This window comes from Tursiops truncatus, chromosome 2 (assembly GCF_011762595.2).
Source record: "Tursiops truncatus isolate mTurTru1 chromosome 2, mTurTru1.mat.Y, whole genome shotgun sequence".
In the NCBI taxonomy this organism is placed as follows: Eukaryota; Metazoa; Chordata; class Mammalia; order Artiodactyla; family Delphinidae; genus Tursiops; species Tursiops truncatus.
This window is the reverse complement of record NC_047035.1, coordinates 13,963,922-13,980,809: the sequence shown is the minus strand read 5'-3', so window position 1 is coordinate 13,980,809 and position 16,888 is coordinate 13,963,922. Positions and strand designations below refer to the sequence as shown.

The window sequence follows — 16,888 nt, the reverse complement described above, 5'->3', positions numbered from 1 at the left end:
GATTCTGTCATTTAGCTTGCCTGGGCCATACTTCTTTCATCCTTGTTAGATCATCTAAGTAAAACCCTAAAAGCTAGAGAAACATCAGTATTCTGTAGGTCTTTGACTTTCACACCAGATTTCTAGAAGCACTAGGGTCCCACGAAGGAGCTAAAAGGCTGCTGCTGTGGGAGAAGCGAGGTGTTGAGAAGGTGGGCTGGGAGCCATCCCAGGTCAAGCAGAACAGGTGGGCATCACTGTTGTGTACACCAGCTCCCACCACTCCAGGAGAACCTTACATCCCTCTCAGCAGCAGCACGAAATTCAAAAAGGCAGGTGCATTTGCTTGTGCTGTATCTGGATATCCATTAAAATAAAGGTATCAATTTCATAGTGTCTTGCAGCCAGATCCTCTCACTCATGTGGAAGAAAAGGCACCTTTCATCAGTTGCCACCTGTGTTGTGCTAACATTCTACTTAATTGAACCATTTCTTTGTAGTCTTGGGGAGGGCAATTTTGTTCAAGAGAGAACATAATTACAGGTGCTTTTTTTTAAATAAATAAATAAATTTATTTATTTATTCATTTATTTTTGGCTGTGTTGGGTCTTCGTTGCTGTGCATGGGCTTTTTCTAGTTGCAGTGAGCGGGGTCTACTCTTTGTTGCAGTGCGCGGGCTTCTCAGTGCAGTGGCTTCTCTTGTTGCGGAACGTGGGCTCTAGGCACACAGGCTTCAGTAGTTGTGGCTCGTGGGCTCAGTAGTTGTGGCTCGTGGGCTCTAGAGTGCAGGCTCAGTAGTTGTGGCACACGGGCTTAGTTGGTCTGCAGCATGTGGGATCTTCCCCGACCAGGGCTCAAACCGGTGTCCCCTGAATTGGCAGGCAGATTCTTAACCACTGCGCCACCAGGGAAGTCCCTAGGTGCTTGTTTTTAAGGAGTAGTTTCACTATTTAAAAATTAAGAAAGGGCTTAATTTGTGACCGTAGCCACAGGGCACAATGCTGGACCAGGAAGGAAAACTGAAAGAGGCCAGAGAAAGCCAATTTCGCGTCCCATCGTTCCTTCTTGGTAATTTTCCAGTGTTTGGTTGTGGAGAAAGAACCGTGTCAAAGGCGAGACATTCTTAGCCTGATGTTACTAATTAGTAAGGACTGTCTTTTTAGTTTGTATAAGGAAGATTAGGGTGACCACAAACATGGTGTCATATGAAATCCCATCAAGCCAAAGGGATGTTTTGTTTATCGGCAGCACTAACAGAGTGTTCAGGATGGGAAAGGAGAGACTTTTTAAAAGTTTTAGAAGGTCTTCAAGAACGATGAGTCATCCTCTTGTTCCTTTGCCTTAGTACAGGGGTGCCTCAAGTGTGAGGTGAGTGGAAGTTGTTTCTCTCCTGTAGGGCGTGTCAGCATTTGGTACACAACCACAGCTTTCCATTAGAGCGTTCAAACCCTGGCTTGTCATAGAAAAATCCTGACAGGGTGTTAACACAAGCAGTTTCTGGTGTTATTGTGTTGTTTGAGTGGTCATTTACCATTAAAAACTTCACTATAAACAGGTAAGTGTGTGTTGTGTACGTTAACTTCAGTTTATACCCTAGCAGCAGTTAGCCATCAATGGAAGCATCTCTTCTGGAATCCATTCTCAAGATGTGGCTGTTGGGACTTCCCTGGTGGTCCAGGGGTAAAGAATCCGCCTGCCAATGCAGGGGACACGGCTTCAATCCCTGGTCCGGGAACTAGATCCCACATGCTGCGGGGCAATTAAGCCTGAGCGCCACAACTACTGAGCTCGCGCGCTGCGTGCTGCAAACTACAGAGCCCACGCACCCTGGAGCCTGCGCGCCACAACTAGAGAGAGGAAACCCATACGCCACAACTAGAGAAAAGCCCGTGCACCGTAACTAGGGAGAAGCCCTACAATGAAGAGCCCACACTGCAACAAAAGATCCCATATGCCTCAACGAAGACCCTGCGTGCTGCAACTAAGACGCGACGTGACCAAAAACTAGATAAATAAATTAATTAAATAAATTTTTAAAAAGAGGTGGCTGTTTAGCACTATGAATATTGTTATGAAAATCTATGCCATAGGGCTGGGGTCCCCAACCCCCGGGCCAAGGAGGGGTACCGGTCCATGGCCTATTAGGAGCCAGGCCGCACAGTGTGGCCAAAATAAAAAATGGAGGGAGGAGCTGGAAGGGCAGGGAAATAGAGAAGATGCCTGGTGAACAAACTGCAAGTCCCAGAGAGAAGTCATTTCATTATCCATCGCTTGCTATGTAGCAAACTGCTCCAAAGTAGTGGCTTAAACAACAACCATGGACATTTCTCATAATTCTGTGGATCTGTTGGGCTCAGCTGGTGGTTCTTTGGTTCCATCAGGTATCATCTGGTATAACTCATACAACTGCATTTAACTTGGAGCTTGACTGGGGCTGGGATGTCCAAGATGGCTTTACTTAATATCTGGGGAGGCTGGAATGGCTGGGGAGAGCCGAGCCTCTTTCTGCAGCTGAGGGGTCACGCTTCTTACACGGCGACTCATGGATCCAGAGAGAAAAAGACAAAATTGCTGGGCTTCTTACCATTTAAGCCTGGAACTGGTGCAGCCTCACTTCTACCACATTCTGGTGATCAGAGCAAGTCTCAAGGTCACCCAGGATTCAAGGGGAAGCGAAGTAGGCTTCACCTGTTGATGGGAGGACCAATAAATGCTTACAGGGATGGGAGCAGTTAGCTCAAAATCATCTCTGGAAACAGTTGACCACAGGCAACAAGAGTAAAGGAGGGCAGTCTGGATGGAGAACCTGGGTTCAAGCCAAGCCTCCACCACTCATGAAGGTTACCTGGCTTACTGGTGCCTCAGTTTTCTCACCTGTAACACAAAAACTTGGACGTGAAGCCTGTATAGAGATAGTGTGCCTGGTGAGACCCTTGACTCTTCCATCATTGGAAACCACTCCCCACCCCCCAACCTCCCCCCCAAGAATAATCCACGGGGTCTGCTCTTGCCCCCTTTTTCCTTCCCAGTTGAAATTGGAGGGTCTTTTGAAAAAAACACCCACAAACCCCTATGAAACCTCTTTCATCCCACACAAAGAGGCTTAACATTTCTGAATCAAAAACCAAAAAAAAGAACTTTACTGGTGGCGCAGTGGTTAAGAACCGCCTGCCAATGCAGGGGACACGGGTTCGAGCCCTGGTCCAGGAAGATCCCAGATGCCGCGGAGCAGCTAAGTTGTGCATCACAACTACTGAGCCTGCGCTCTAGAGCCCGTGAGCCACAACTGCTGAAGCCTGAGCGCCTAGAGTCCGTGCTCCGCAACAAGAGAAGCCATTGCGATGAGAAGCCCGTGCACCGCAACGAAGAGTAGCCCCCACTCGCTGCAACTAGAGAAAGCCCGTACGCAGCAAGAGACCCAATGCAGCCAAAAATAAATAAATAAATAATAATTTTAAGAACCCCCCCAAAAATTCTAAAAATAAAATTTTTTTATTAAAAAATTTTTAATAAAAAATTTTTAAAAAGATTATGAAAACATTTATTCAAGTCAAAGTTTGATTTCTCGGTGTATTAACGAGATGAATCAAGAGGAATGCTTCTTCTGGGCAGGTGTTTACCTGCAATCTGAGGAAACATTCCAGAATATTATAACATATTTTTCTCAGTTTAAAGGTAATAAATGATATAAATCATTAAGAAAGAATTATCACCACCCTGAAATAACCGATTAAAACTTTTGTGTCTTTCCCTTTATTTTGTTTTTTTCTGTGTATGTTTGTGGCAGACATTGCCTGTTTTGAGGTCCCTCTCTTCCTCAGGGGCGCTGGTAAACCCTGACCAGTCTAAGAGGAAATCCATTCCTCCTGTAGATAACTGGTTTGAGAAGTGGGTGTGTGACTTGGTGCTGCTTAATGGTATACAATGGGAATTTTGCTAGGGGGTTTCTGGAAAGGATTCTCTCCTCCGATAAAGACGTAAACAAGGCAGGAACACAATATGTTCTGACTCTGGACACTGATGTGTGAGGAGGTAACTGCTGAAGCTTTTGGCGTGGAGGGGGGACTAGACGGCATGTTGATGGAGCCAGAGCCAGAAAGGTGAAATGTTAGAAAGCCACCTAATGAACCGTTCCTGGAGCTGCCCTATCTCCAAATTTCATGTTCTATGAGATAATATATCCCCTTCATGTTTAAGCTACCCCTACTTATGATTTGCTGCTACTGGCATCCAAAAACACCCTAAGTGCTACAATATATATAGCTGTATACATATATTTTGTAAAGTTTATTCTTTCATCCAACAAATATTTAATGAGGATGTCCCAGGCTTGAGTCATTCCGCAGACACACTTTGGCTCTGCTTTTTTCTACTTAACATTTTCTCTAGTCATTAAAAATTATTTGTACATGTAATTTTTAAATTGAAACATAGTTGATGTACAATATTATATAAGTTACAGGTGTATAATATAGTGATTCACAATTTTTAAAGGTTCTCCATTTATAGTTATTATAGAATATTAGCTATATTCCCTGTTTATATGTCCTTATAGCTTATTTTGTACATAATATATATATCTTATGTATACAGAATTTTTAAAAATTTATTTTATTGAAGTATAGTTGATTTACAATGTTTTAATTTCCACTGTACAGCAAAGTGATTCAGTTATGCATATATATGTATAGGTATATATTCTATTTCATATTCTTTTCCATTATGGTTTATTACAGGGTATTGAATATAGTTACCTGTGCTATACAGTAGGTCATTGTTGTTTATACATTTTATATATAAAAGCTTACATCTGCTAATCCCAAACTCCCACTCCATCCCTCCCACATCCCCCTCCCCCTTGGCAACCACAAGTCTGTTCTCTATTATCTGTGAGTCTGTTTCTGTTTTGCAGATAAATGCATTTGTGTCATATTTTAGGTTTCACATATAAATGATATCATATGGTATTTGTCTTTCTCTTTCTGACTTACTTCACTTAGTTTGATAATCTCTAGGTCCATCCATGTTGCTGCAAGTGGCATTATTTCATTCTTTCTGATGGCTGAGTAGTTTTCCATTATTTATATGGACCACATCTTCTTTATCCATTCGTCTGTCAGTGCACACAGGTTGTTTCCATGTCTTGGCTACTGTAAATAGTGCTGCTATGAACATAGGGATGCAGGTATCTTTTCGAATTACAGTTTTGTCCAGATGTATGCCCAGGAGTGGGATTGCTGGATCATATGGCAATTCTATTTGTAGTTTTCTGAGGAACCTCCATATTGTTTTCTGTAGTGGTTGCACCAGTTTACATTCCCACCAACAGTGTAGGAGGGTTCCTTTTTCTTCACGCCCTCTCCAGCACTTATTATTTGTAGACTTTTTTTTTAACATCTTTATTGGAGTATAATTGCTTTACAGTGGTGTGTTAGTTTCTGCTTTATAACAAAGTGCATCAGTTATACATATACATATGTTCCCATATCTCTTCCCTCTTGCGTCTCCCTCCCTCCCACCCTCCCTATCCCACCCCTCTAGGCGGTCACAAAGCACCCAGCTGGTCTCCCTGTGCTATGCGGCTGCTTCCCACTAGCTATCTATTTTATGTTTCGTAGTGTATATATGTCCATGCCACTCTCTCACTTTGTTATTTGTAGACTTTTAATGATGGCCATTCTGACCGGTGTGAGGTGGTACCTCATTGTAGTTTTGATTTGCATTTCTCTAATAATTAGCAACGATGAGCATCTTTTCACGTGTCTATTGGCGATCTGTATGTCTTCTTTGGAGAAATGTCTATTTAGGTCTCCTTCCCATTTTTTCGACTGGGTTGTTTGTTTTTTTATTCCTGAGTAGTATGAGCTGTTACATTTTGGAAATTAAGCCGTTATTGGTCGCATGATTTGCAATATTTTCTCCCAGTCCGTAGGTTGTCTTTTCATTTTGTTTACCATTGCTGTGCAAAAGCTTATGAGTTTGATTAGGTCCCGTTTGTTTATTTTTGCTTTTATTTTTATTGCCTTGGGAGACTGACCTAAGAAAACATTGGTATGATTTATGTCAGAGAATATTTTGCCTGTGTTCTCCTCTAGGAGTTTTATGGTGTCATGTCTTATATTTAAATCTTTAAGCCATTTTGAGTTTATTTTTGTGTAGAGTGTGAGAGTGTGTTCTAACTTCATTGATTTACATGTGACTTTCCAACTTTCCCGACACCACTTGCTGAAGAGACTGTCTTTTCCCCATTGTATATTATTTCCTCCTTTGCCAAAGATTAATTGACTGTAGGTATGTGAGTTTATTTCTGGGCTCTCTATTCTGTTCCATTGATCCCTATGTCTGTTTTTGTGCCAGTACCACGCTGTTTGATTACTGTAGCTTTGTGGTATTGTCTGAAGTCTGGGAGGGTTTTGCCTCCTGCTTTGTTCTTTTTTCCCTCAGGATTGCTTTGGCAATTCTGGGTCTTTTATGATTCCATATAGATTCTAGGATTGTTTGTTTTAGTTCTGTTATGTATGTGTAATTTTTTGTTGTTGTTGCTGTTTTTTGCGGTACGCGGGCCTCTCACTGTTGTGGCCTCTCCCGTTGCAGAGCACGGGCTCTGGACGCGCAGGCTCAGTGGCCATGGCTCACGGGCCCAGCCGCTCTGCGGCATGTGGGATCTTCCCAGACCGGGGTACGAACCCGTGTCCCCTGCATCGGCAGGCGGACTCTCAACCACTGAGCCACCAGGGAAGCCCTATGTGTAATTTTAATGACTTCATTTTAATGGCTACTTTTATTTGGTCCTTGCCCTGTTATCTGACACTTAGGTTGCTAAAGATTTTCATTATTAAAAGTAAAGCCAGGGTGACATCACTGTATGTAATTAGTCACATTTCTAATACTTTGGGGGATATATTCCTAAAAATAAAAAAAACAGAGAGAAAGATATAAATATTTTTAAGATGTCTGATGCATATTCCCAAATTGCTTTCTAGACAGTTTATGCCAATTAGTATGTCCCCATGCAATGTTTGAAATTTGCTACTTCATCTGAAGTCACTCTCATAATATACATTTTTCCCCAAATGTTTCTGGAAAAAATTATGATTTAAGTCTACAGGACACATTTGCCCAACAAGTCAATGGCATAAAAAAAAATGGAAATGGAGACTGTTAACAAATGAAAGTGACTTAAAAGATATAATGCATGGACCTTGTTAGGATCCTGATTCATACAGATGGTCTGTAAAAATATATTTTTGAGAGACTGAAATATGGACTGGGTATTGGTGTTAAAGAGTGAGTGTTGGGCTTCCCTGGTGGCGCAGTGGTTGAGAGTCCACCCGCCGATGCAGGGGACACGGGTTCATGCCCGGTCCGGGAAGATCCCACGTGCCGCAGAGCGGCTGGGCCCGTGAGCCATGGCCGCTGAGCCTGCACGTCCGGAGCCTGTGCTCCGCAACGGGAGAGACCACAACAGTGAGAGGCCCGCGTACCGCAAAAAAAAAAAAAAAAAAAAAAAAAGAGTTAGTGTTAATTTTGTTAGGTGTGATAACGACATAGTGGTTATACTGGGAAAATAAAGTCCTTGTCAGTTACAGATGCATCATTATTAATGGATGAAATGGCATGCTGTCTGGGATTTACTTTAAAAAATTCCAGCAAATAAAGGGGGTAGGGTGGAATAGGAGAAACATGATTGGCAAGATCTGAACAATTGCTGAAACTGGGAAATGAGGGCTTATTATAGCAGTCTCTCTACCTCTGTGTATATTTGAAAAATATAATGCAAAGCTTTTTGATTTTTCATCTTGACTAATTTTGAAAGAATATGTAGTTGACACTATACGCATAAAAGGGTGGGAGACGGCAGACCTATTCTCCTCTCTTCATGGTCTAAGTGAAGGGCTCTTTTGGGGTTGACTGGGACGCTGGCAGTGCCTAATTGCTTCATTCCTGGCCCCAAGGACACCAGGGAGCCCGGTTTGGTCCCAAGAGCACATTAAAACAGATCTGAAATGGCCAAGGGAGCTCAGCCGAAGTAGACTGCCAGGCGAGCTCCCTTGGCCTCCAAACCAAACCTAGGTGCCCTTGATCCCCAATCAGCTACCTCATCTGCTCCCAGACTCAGGGGCTGGACACAAATCAGGAGACTGCAGGCTTGAAGCACAGGAAAGAAACTGTATATTGGAAAGCACCACCTGTGACAGTCAGATTCATTTGTGTGCCTATGAAATACAAAGAGACCGAATGCATGGGGTGTAACAAGTTTTTTAAACCGATGTAATGGCATCACTCGTTGGGAGAGGCACACGTACGTTCAGAAACGTAAGTGAAGACTGTAGGGTTTCAGCTTCTGATTCAGCCGATCCCCTGATTTTGGTACCAGATCTGGCAGCTGCTGCATTCTGGGTGTCTATGTAAAGCATTAGACGCTTGGTTAATTTCCCTCTCAGTTCTGCTTACAGTGTGTACACCTGACAGTGGTTTCACTCACTTAGCGTAGGCAGGTAGAAAGATCACAAGCCTGGGAGACGAGATAAATCTAGGTTCTAACTCTGGCTTTACTTTACATCTGTACACCCGGGAGCGGGCCTGGGTATTAGGAGTCAGTGATACCTGGCAGAGGGCAGGCCTTTGATAATACCTGTGTCCTTTTCCTCCACTAAGGAGGACCCTGGGGCTTATTATTCCCAATTCAAGGGATCCGTAATGCTCAGTATTATGGGACTCAAAAAAGTGGGAGACTTTCTATGAAAAAGCCTGCATTATTAGCTGACACACTGTTAAGCTCTGAGAGTAGTAAAGCCATGGCAACACCTCTAACTGCAAATATTAGGAAGCTGTCTCCCGTTGCTTCTATGAATAACACCGCTTGTGCCATCTTCTGTCATTTTTGCTGATTGAAAAGATGGTAGTGATCAAGCAAATAGTGCAGGCAATCGAAAGTCACAGGTTTAGGGAGGGTGGGAGGGAGGGAGTCGCAAGAGGGAAGAGATATGGGAACATATGTATATGTATAACTGATTCACTTTGTTATAAAGCAGAAACTAACACACCATTGTAAAGCAATTATACCTCAATAAAGATGTTAAAAAAAAGTCACAGGTTATCCTTTCTTTCATAAAATTGAATGTTTTAAAACCAACCAAACAAGATAGAATATAGAGATTTTAAATCCCTGGAACGTGTTGCAAAATCACTAGACGTCTCAGTCATTGGAAAAAAATCAGCTTGTCAAGCTTGTCAGCTGGCTTCAGCAACACGTCTACATGGATCTCAGTCATTCATCCCGAGTGAGGCTGCATTTGGGACCCTGAAGCCAGGATAGCACCACTGTGACTTTACTTTGGCCCTTGACTCACTCTGCCTTGTTTTGCAGACAGCAGTTTATCTGTCGCAGCCTGGATGATGGGCTCCTGGAGGCCGAGGACCTTGTCCAGGCCATCATTGTGTGGCCCAGACACCTAGTGCTGCCCCTGACCTTAACAGATGCTCAATAAATAATTGTTCTTACCTTTGACTGAGAGCTACTCATTACTCCTGCTTCTCTGCTCTCCAAGAGGAAAATCATTAAGTTCCTTCTGGGATCAGAGGAAGATTTTGTAAAAGAAAACATTTGCCCACTTGCGTCTTGCGTTACACAAGAAAGCTCTCTGATTGTTGGCAAATGCCTCCCCTCACTCCTCCACATATACACCTGTTGTTACCTCTGGGCCTTCCCTTATTTTTAATATATTTTTTAATTTAACAAATACAGCTCAAAAAATGAGTTGCCCTGTTGAATTGTTTTTTGTTATTGTTGTTTTTTATTGGGATATAGTTGCTTTACAATGTTGTGTTAGTTTCCACTGCACAACAAAGTGAATCAGCTGTATGTATACATATATCCCCTCCCTCTTGGACCTCCCTCCCACCCCACCCCCCATGCCACCCAACTAGGTCACTGCAGAGCACCCAGCTGAGCTCCCTGTGCTATATAGCAGGTTCCCACTAGCTATCTGTTTCACTCATGGTAGTGTATATATGTCAATCTCAGTCTCCGAATTCATCCCATCCCCTCTTCCCCACCGTGTCCACATGTTCATTCTCTACATCTGTGTCTCTATTTCTGTCCTGCAAATAGGTTCATATGTACCATTTTTCTAGATTCCACATATATGCGTTAATATACAGTATTTGTTTTTCTCTTTCTGACTTACTTCACTCTGTATGACAGACTCCAAGTCCATCCACGTCTCTACAAATGACCCAATTTCGTTCCTTTTTATGGCCGAGTAATATTCCATTGTATATATGTACCACATCTTCTTTATCCATTCCTCTGTTGATGGACATTTAGGTTGCTTCCATGTCCTGACTACTGTAAATAGTGCTGCAGTGAACATTGGGGTGCATGTGTCTTTTTGAATTATGGTTTTCTCAGGGTATATTGGGCCTTCCCTATTTTCAATAACTTTATCCTTTTTTTGTAATGTTGTTGGGTCAATAAATGGCCGCAGATAAACGTTTCTTCTTTTTCCTGCATGTTGCCTCGGTTCTGTTTCAATGAAGACAGCCGCAATACTCTGCTAGCCTTACAGCTTTGGGGCAAGGGCTCCAGCTTTCATTTTTATATCTTCTTAGTGCAGAAGCATTCACAAGCTTACTGGTTTCAGGAATTCACTGAGCCAGAGGAGGTCCCCCCCCGCAGCCCTAAGTGATCAGGAACTAATCACTCCACACCTTGGTCACTCCTCCATGTTCTTCAGACTGGGTAGAAAAAGACACTGCTCTCAGCTCAGTCCTTAAACTCAGTAAGTTTTTTCTTAATTCTCTACTACTTCAACCGCCTCATTGCAACTCAAGCTTGGGGATAAGAATTACAGTTACTAACAAGAGAAAAGACAGCAAAGAGAGAATTTCCTTACATCATAATGAAGATACCTAACAAATGAAACCTACACTGTCAAGAGTCACTAAAGGCCTTTAATTTTCAAAACAAGAGTTCCCAGAGAAGAGATGATGGTCTGACTTTCTCTCTACCATTAAAGGGCCAGGACTGTAACTCCCAGTGGAATTATTCCCTGCCCCTCGCTCCTTCCTTACCTGATCACCCATTCCACTCCACGCCAACCAGCTAAAAAGCAATCAATATCTTCCTGCAGGCTCTTGGCTATATATTGTTAATTTGCTACCCTAGATAGACCCTTGTATGCTGAGAAAGGAAAATTGAATTTACTTGGAAAACTAAATGGTAACGCAGTATGCACACCTAGGTGTTTGGGAAAGGTGGCCCATTGGCTCCACATGAGGAAGCAGGAAGTCATAATCCCAGAAGTTCACAAATCGCGAGGTCTGATCTGACCACGTCCCAGGATGCACTGGGAGGCAGCCACGGGCTGAGCTGTGGCAGCAAAGAAAAGTGTTGGCTTGATGATAGCAGGGTGTTATCAGGAAAGAGGATAATGGGTGAAACCTAGAGATCCCAATGATGCGGGCTCGGTTAGGAAACTGAGCTTGATAATAAAGGAAAAATACAAAGAAGGAGGTTTGACTTGAATAAAAAATCTGAACCCAGGGTGGCATGATGAATACTTATTTTTCAGATGGTGTTTATTATCAGAAGGACTTTGATGCCCATCCCCTCAAACAAATCAGACTCCTCATGTTTACTGAATCATTTGCTTGGAAGAATTTCGTGTCCCTCATGGTGAGCTGAAGATTAGTGCCCCTGAGTGAGAAATACTGAGTGTATTTTTCTTCCGTTTCTCCTTTTTCTTAGTGATGTCCACTGTCCTACAGTTGGTATCCTTGGTATCCTTACTATCATATCTGTGTGTAGGGGTAGAAAGGTCAAGAAAGTCAAAACTGTGAACAGTAAGAGACAAAGGCAAGAGAGACTTTTTATATGTTATCAAACTATAACAACTGACACGTCAGTTACCACTCCCAAAGCATGAGAGTTTTGTTTAAAGATGGGAAAATCTTGAGCAAATTGTTCATTTCCGTATATGCTGGCATGTGCTGTTTCTCTGCCTGAAACATCACCACCACCACACACACACACACACACACACACACACACACACATACACACGCACACACACACACACACGCATGCACCCTCCTTGCCTTGCCTAACTCCTCCTTAGCTTTAGGTTCTCCCTGTTTAGTCTTCCTAGACTCCAAGTCTGAGATGGGTTTCCCTCTTAATAGCTCCCATAAGACCCTGAACATTCTCCAGCACCATGCTTATCACAACACTGATCACACAACATAGTAATCACTTCACTACATTAGAGCTCCATAAAGGCAGAGACCAGATCTATCTTTCTCCACAGTTCTATCCCCCATTCCTGGAATGGCAGCCAATAAGTGTTTATAGAATAAGTGAATTCTGTAAGACTTTACTTTGTATGAGCCTTTGTTTATCTCTCTGAACAACGTCTGTTGAGTATGGTCGTTCAGGTCATCTACTGTATGAGGACATCTACAGCAGAATCGGGAGGGGAGGCTGAAATCCAGCCCACATTCTCATCACCGAGCCACTGTCACTGGTGGTATCCACTCAGAGGAAGAGGTACCTTGTTCTGATTTGCACTGTGGCACCATATGGACTTTGAGCAGCCCAGCTCTGAACAACACTTAGTGTCTTCAAAAGCAAGTCAGAATTCTCCCTCTCCTTCCTAGAAAGGCTAGGACAGAGTGCTTTTACGAAACTGTTTATTCAGGTCCTTTGCCAGCCATCAAAGCCAAGACTGACCCCGTTCACGGCCGAGATCTCCCTCACTCTCCTCTGATTTTTGTCTCCTGCAGGGTTTGGGATGACGACTCCGGCAACAGTAGAAGGAAAACTCTTTCTGATCTTTTATGGCCTCCTCGGGTGCTCCAGCACCATCTTGTTCTTCAACCTCTTCCTGGAGCGCCTGATCACCGTCATCGCCTGCATCATGAAATCGTGCCACCAGCGGCAGCTCCAGAGGCGGGGGGCCTTGCCCCAGCAGAGCCTGAAGAACCCGGGGAAGGGTGAGGCGGACAGCGCGGCTGGCTGGAAGCCCTCCGTGTACTACGTCATGCTGATCCTGTGCATGGCCTCCCTCCTCATCTCCTGCTGCGCGTCCGCCATGTACACCTCCGTGGAAGGCTGGAGCTACTTCGACGCGCTCTACTTCTGCTTTGTGGCTTTCAGCACCATCGGCTTTGGGGACCTTGTCAGCAGCCAGAATGCCCGGTATGCTAGCCAGGGCCTCTACCGCTTCGCCAACTTCGTCTTCATCCTCATGGGCGTCTGCTGCATCTATTCCTTGTTCAATGTCATCTCCATCCTCATTAAACAGTCCGTGAACTGGATCCTGAGGAAGATGGATGGCGGGTGCTGCCAACAATGCCAGAGAAGTCTCTTGCAGTCCCGGAGGAACGTGGTGATGCCAGGCACTGTCCAGAACCGGTGCGACATCTCCATAGAAACGGATGGAGTCATAGAGAGTGACACGGATGGGCGGCGTCTCTCGGGTGAGATGATCTCCATGAAGGACTTCTTGGCGGCCAACAAGGTCTCACTAGCCATCCTCCAGAAGCAGCTGTCCGAAACGGCCAATGGCTGCCCCCACCAGACCAGCACTCTGTCGCTGGACGATGAATTCTCAGGGGGGATAGGAGCCTTTGCAGTAATGAACAACAGGCTGGCAGAGACCAGTGGGGACAGGTAGGGGCAAGGAGAGAATGGACAACGAGGGTACTGTCAACCAGCTCAGCTCTGTGCCCTGGCTGGGTTCATTCTGTTCCTTCTAGCCTGGAGCCCAGCTTGAGAAATCTCATCTTCTTGTCTCCAGCAAACAGCCACTTCCTAGGGCTGCGGGAACCTGCAGCCTCGATGCCTTTCTCCTTATCTTTATTCTTTAAGTCTGAATTCAGTCTTTTAAAAATGAGCCACAAAAGCAGTCTAAGACATCATATTGTCTTCTTTACCCACCTTGCTCCAGGGCTTTAACTGCCTAAGAGAGGGAGGGCTTCCTTCAGCCTTGATCTCCTGCTGCTCTATCCTTCATTTGGAAGTAAAAATCCTGAAGATCCTGACTTTCCCCTGGAACTCTGAACAGCTGAATTCACTGCCTCTCTTAGTCCCGTCAACAAAGGGAGGGTGGGAACCGTTTGAGAATGTGACTGGGCTTTCTTTTTGCTGGGCTTCCTTCTGGGCAGATTCATCCATGGGGCCATGGCTAGGGAAAGCCTCTGTTCCTCTTTATACCTGCTTCTCAATTTTTGTTTTTCTTTTCTTTTGTTTTTAAGCTCTTAACGCTTGACTAAGGTGTCTGTGGGACCTCAGTGTGGTAAGAAGAGGAAATTCAGCTTCAGGCCTTTAAACTGAGGCATGGTGGTGGGAAGACTCACTCTCGTCACTAAAGAATAGAGCTTAACGTGTTAAGCTCTATTCTTAACACGTTAAGCTCTGTTCTTAACACGTTAAGCTCTATTCTTAACACGTTAAGCTCTGTTGAATGGACCCTTTGAATGGTCCCAGAGCCTGCTTCATTTTTACCAGGGTTTGGGGCCCATTGCAAAGATAATGGCTGACTATTTATTAGAATCGAAAGTTTAATAAACCCTCCTTTTATTAACGAAGATTACATGAGTGCTCATTAAGGGCATTGCGGGGAGGCTGCCTAATTAAACAGGCACGTACTGCGCTCAGAGAAAAAGGAAACAGGAAGTTCACTTCTAGGAATGCGGACATCATCTTGGATTCTTGGCTGGAGAAACATTCTAGACCAGATAATGAAACTTGGCTTCTCTTGTCTAATCCGTTTCAGTTCTGCCTTGTGGTATCGTAACAAGTCTAATTACATAACCTCCCATGTTGTTAAAGCGGTCCATGCTAGGAACAAGAGCTGTTGATCTTCTACGTCTGCGCAGGAGAGAAGATTTGGGGGGATGAGAGCAGAGTTCATAAGAGATAGCTGCACTTTTTATAAGATAAGAATGGTGTCCAAAAGGCACTTTCAGAAATGAGGAAGAAAGATGGGCGCCATAAAGAAGACAAAGCAGAAAAGCTCTGCCCAATGAAACTGAGCTGTTGAGCAGAAAGCATCAGGCTGGGAGGACCCTTAGGGACCATCCCATTCAACCCCCTTGTGTTTGACACAAGGAAACAGAGGCACGCGGGGATTGCTCCTTGTCTGAATGCTCAGGGCTGATGGGACACAGCTAGGAGAAGCGCCCAGGTCTCTGCTGAAGTCTGGGCTCTCCACCCATACTCTACCCAGCCTCGGAACACCCCCAACAGCTCCCTCTCCAGGCTGAGTTGCTTTTTCTTCCAGCTGGCAAACCAGATATTTTCTTTACGGTACCAGGAGTGCCCTAGAACCAAAGTGCGATAAGCAGCAGCGCTGGACTTTGAACTTAGGGCTGTAAAGCTCCAAAGTCAGAGATCCTCAACCATTACCTTGTATCACTCTTACAGGGCAGCAGCCTGGAGCTACTGCAAAACCCTTGTTAGGAACTTCTGATCATAAACTGAGCTCCCTGGGGGCTCTGCCCTGCACGAGGCACTGTGGGGATGGGGAGAGCATCTGGGTCCCTGCCCGTAGGGGATTTCTTGATCTCCACATTCCTGGTACAGGGACTGGCACGAAGCAAGGCCTTGCTTTCTAACCTGGGTCCCTAGAGATCTCGCAGGTGTACCAAGAGGCCAAGGAGCATCAGTATAAGCAAGGCTCATCTTCCTGGAGGGTCAGTTTTACGAAATGATTTTTGCAGAGAAATGTTATGTCAAAACACATCTATTTAAGTAGGTCCCGAAATTGGCGTAAACATTTAAGCTAAACATGAAAAACATTTGTGATCTTATGATGAGCTTTCTAAGTCTTCTCAGAGTCTCAGAGGATGAGTTTGTTCTCCTCTAGGTTGGGAGTTCCCTGGTGGAAACACTTGAGAACCAGTGTAAGGAGAGAAAAGTGCAATGCATTTAGGATGGATGGATAGATGGATGGGAGTAACATGCCAAAAAAATTACAAAACTAGGAATCTTTGTTTAGATAAACCTCTTTATACTTACCCTTAGGCGTGAGTTGGTCAATAAGAGAATTTCTAGATAGTAATATCAAAGCTGGAGTTCAAAACCTGAAGCCCACAGACCCCCTAATATTGTTATGTATGTGTACACGAACGTGAGCGGAAACACACATGTGCAATTTCCTAGGTAACAGCCTTCATGGTTTTCATCATGTTTCCAAAGGGGTCCTCACATCTTCACTAGAGTAAGAACGTTTACTGCTATTTTCTCTTGTTACCTTTGTCCCCACTCAGCATGTCTCTGGCCCTCCTGACCAGTTCTCTCTATTCTGTTCTCTCTGAACTGTCCCTGTGTGACCTTTAGGCTGGCCCAGGTTCTTCTGTTTAGGAACCCAGAGACTCCCCAGAGTGATAAAGGACCTATTGACTCAGCATCATGAGGTGGTCAGGCTTCATCCACGGCTGGGCTCACAGCTGGCCATCTTGAGCTCTCTGTGACGCTATAAATGTGAACTGGCCTTGAATGCAGGGACCTCAAAGGCAAGACCCAAGTGACCATCAAGTTTCTCAAGTGACCATCATCCCACACACTTGCACAAGTTTTGTTATATCTCCATCCTACCTGAAATAGTATCTTCTTAACATTTTAATCAACTCAGTTTTAATTAGTTTTGTTTAAAAAGAAACTTTGTCTCACTACCTAAACAGAAGACTCATATCACTTGCCATAAACAGAAAATAGAGTCATTACAAAAATCAATATAATGAAGATAAAACTATGTTATTAAATTCTAACAAGATCCCATATCCTAGTAAAGGCTTTAATCCCAAGATCTTTTCTCTCTTGGTTAAAAACTGAGATTGGCAAATGTGGGGAGTTGTTATAAAAACTCATTAGCACCGAACAGAGTCTCTCTTCATGATGTAA

The 16,888-nt window shown here is 44.1% G+C and overlaps 1 protein-coding gene across 1 annotated transcript; it reads left to right on the top strand.

The window, feature by feature from the left end:
- Nucleotides 1–12,773: 12,773 nt before the first annotated feature.
- Nucleotides 12,774–13,658, top strand: KCNK13 (potassium two pore domain channel subfamily K member 13). Its single transcript, XM_033849471.1, has one exon. The coding sequence runs from the start codon at nt 12,774–12,776 to the stop codon at nt 13,656–13,658; it is 885 nt and encodes a 294-aa protein (XP_033705362.1).
- Nucleotides 13,659–16,888: the final 3,230 nt, after the last annotated feature.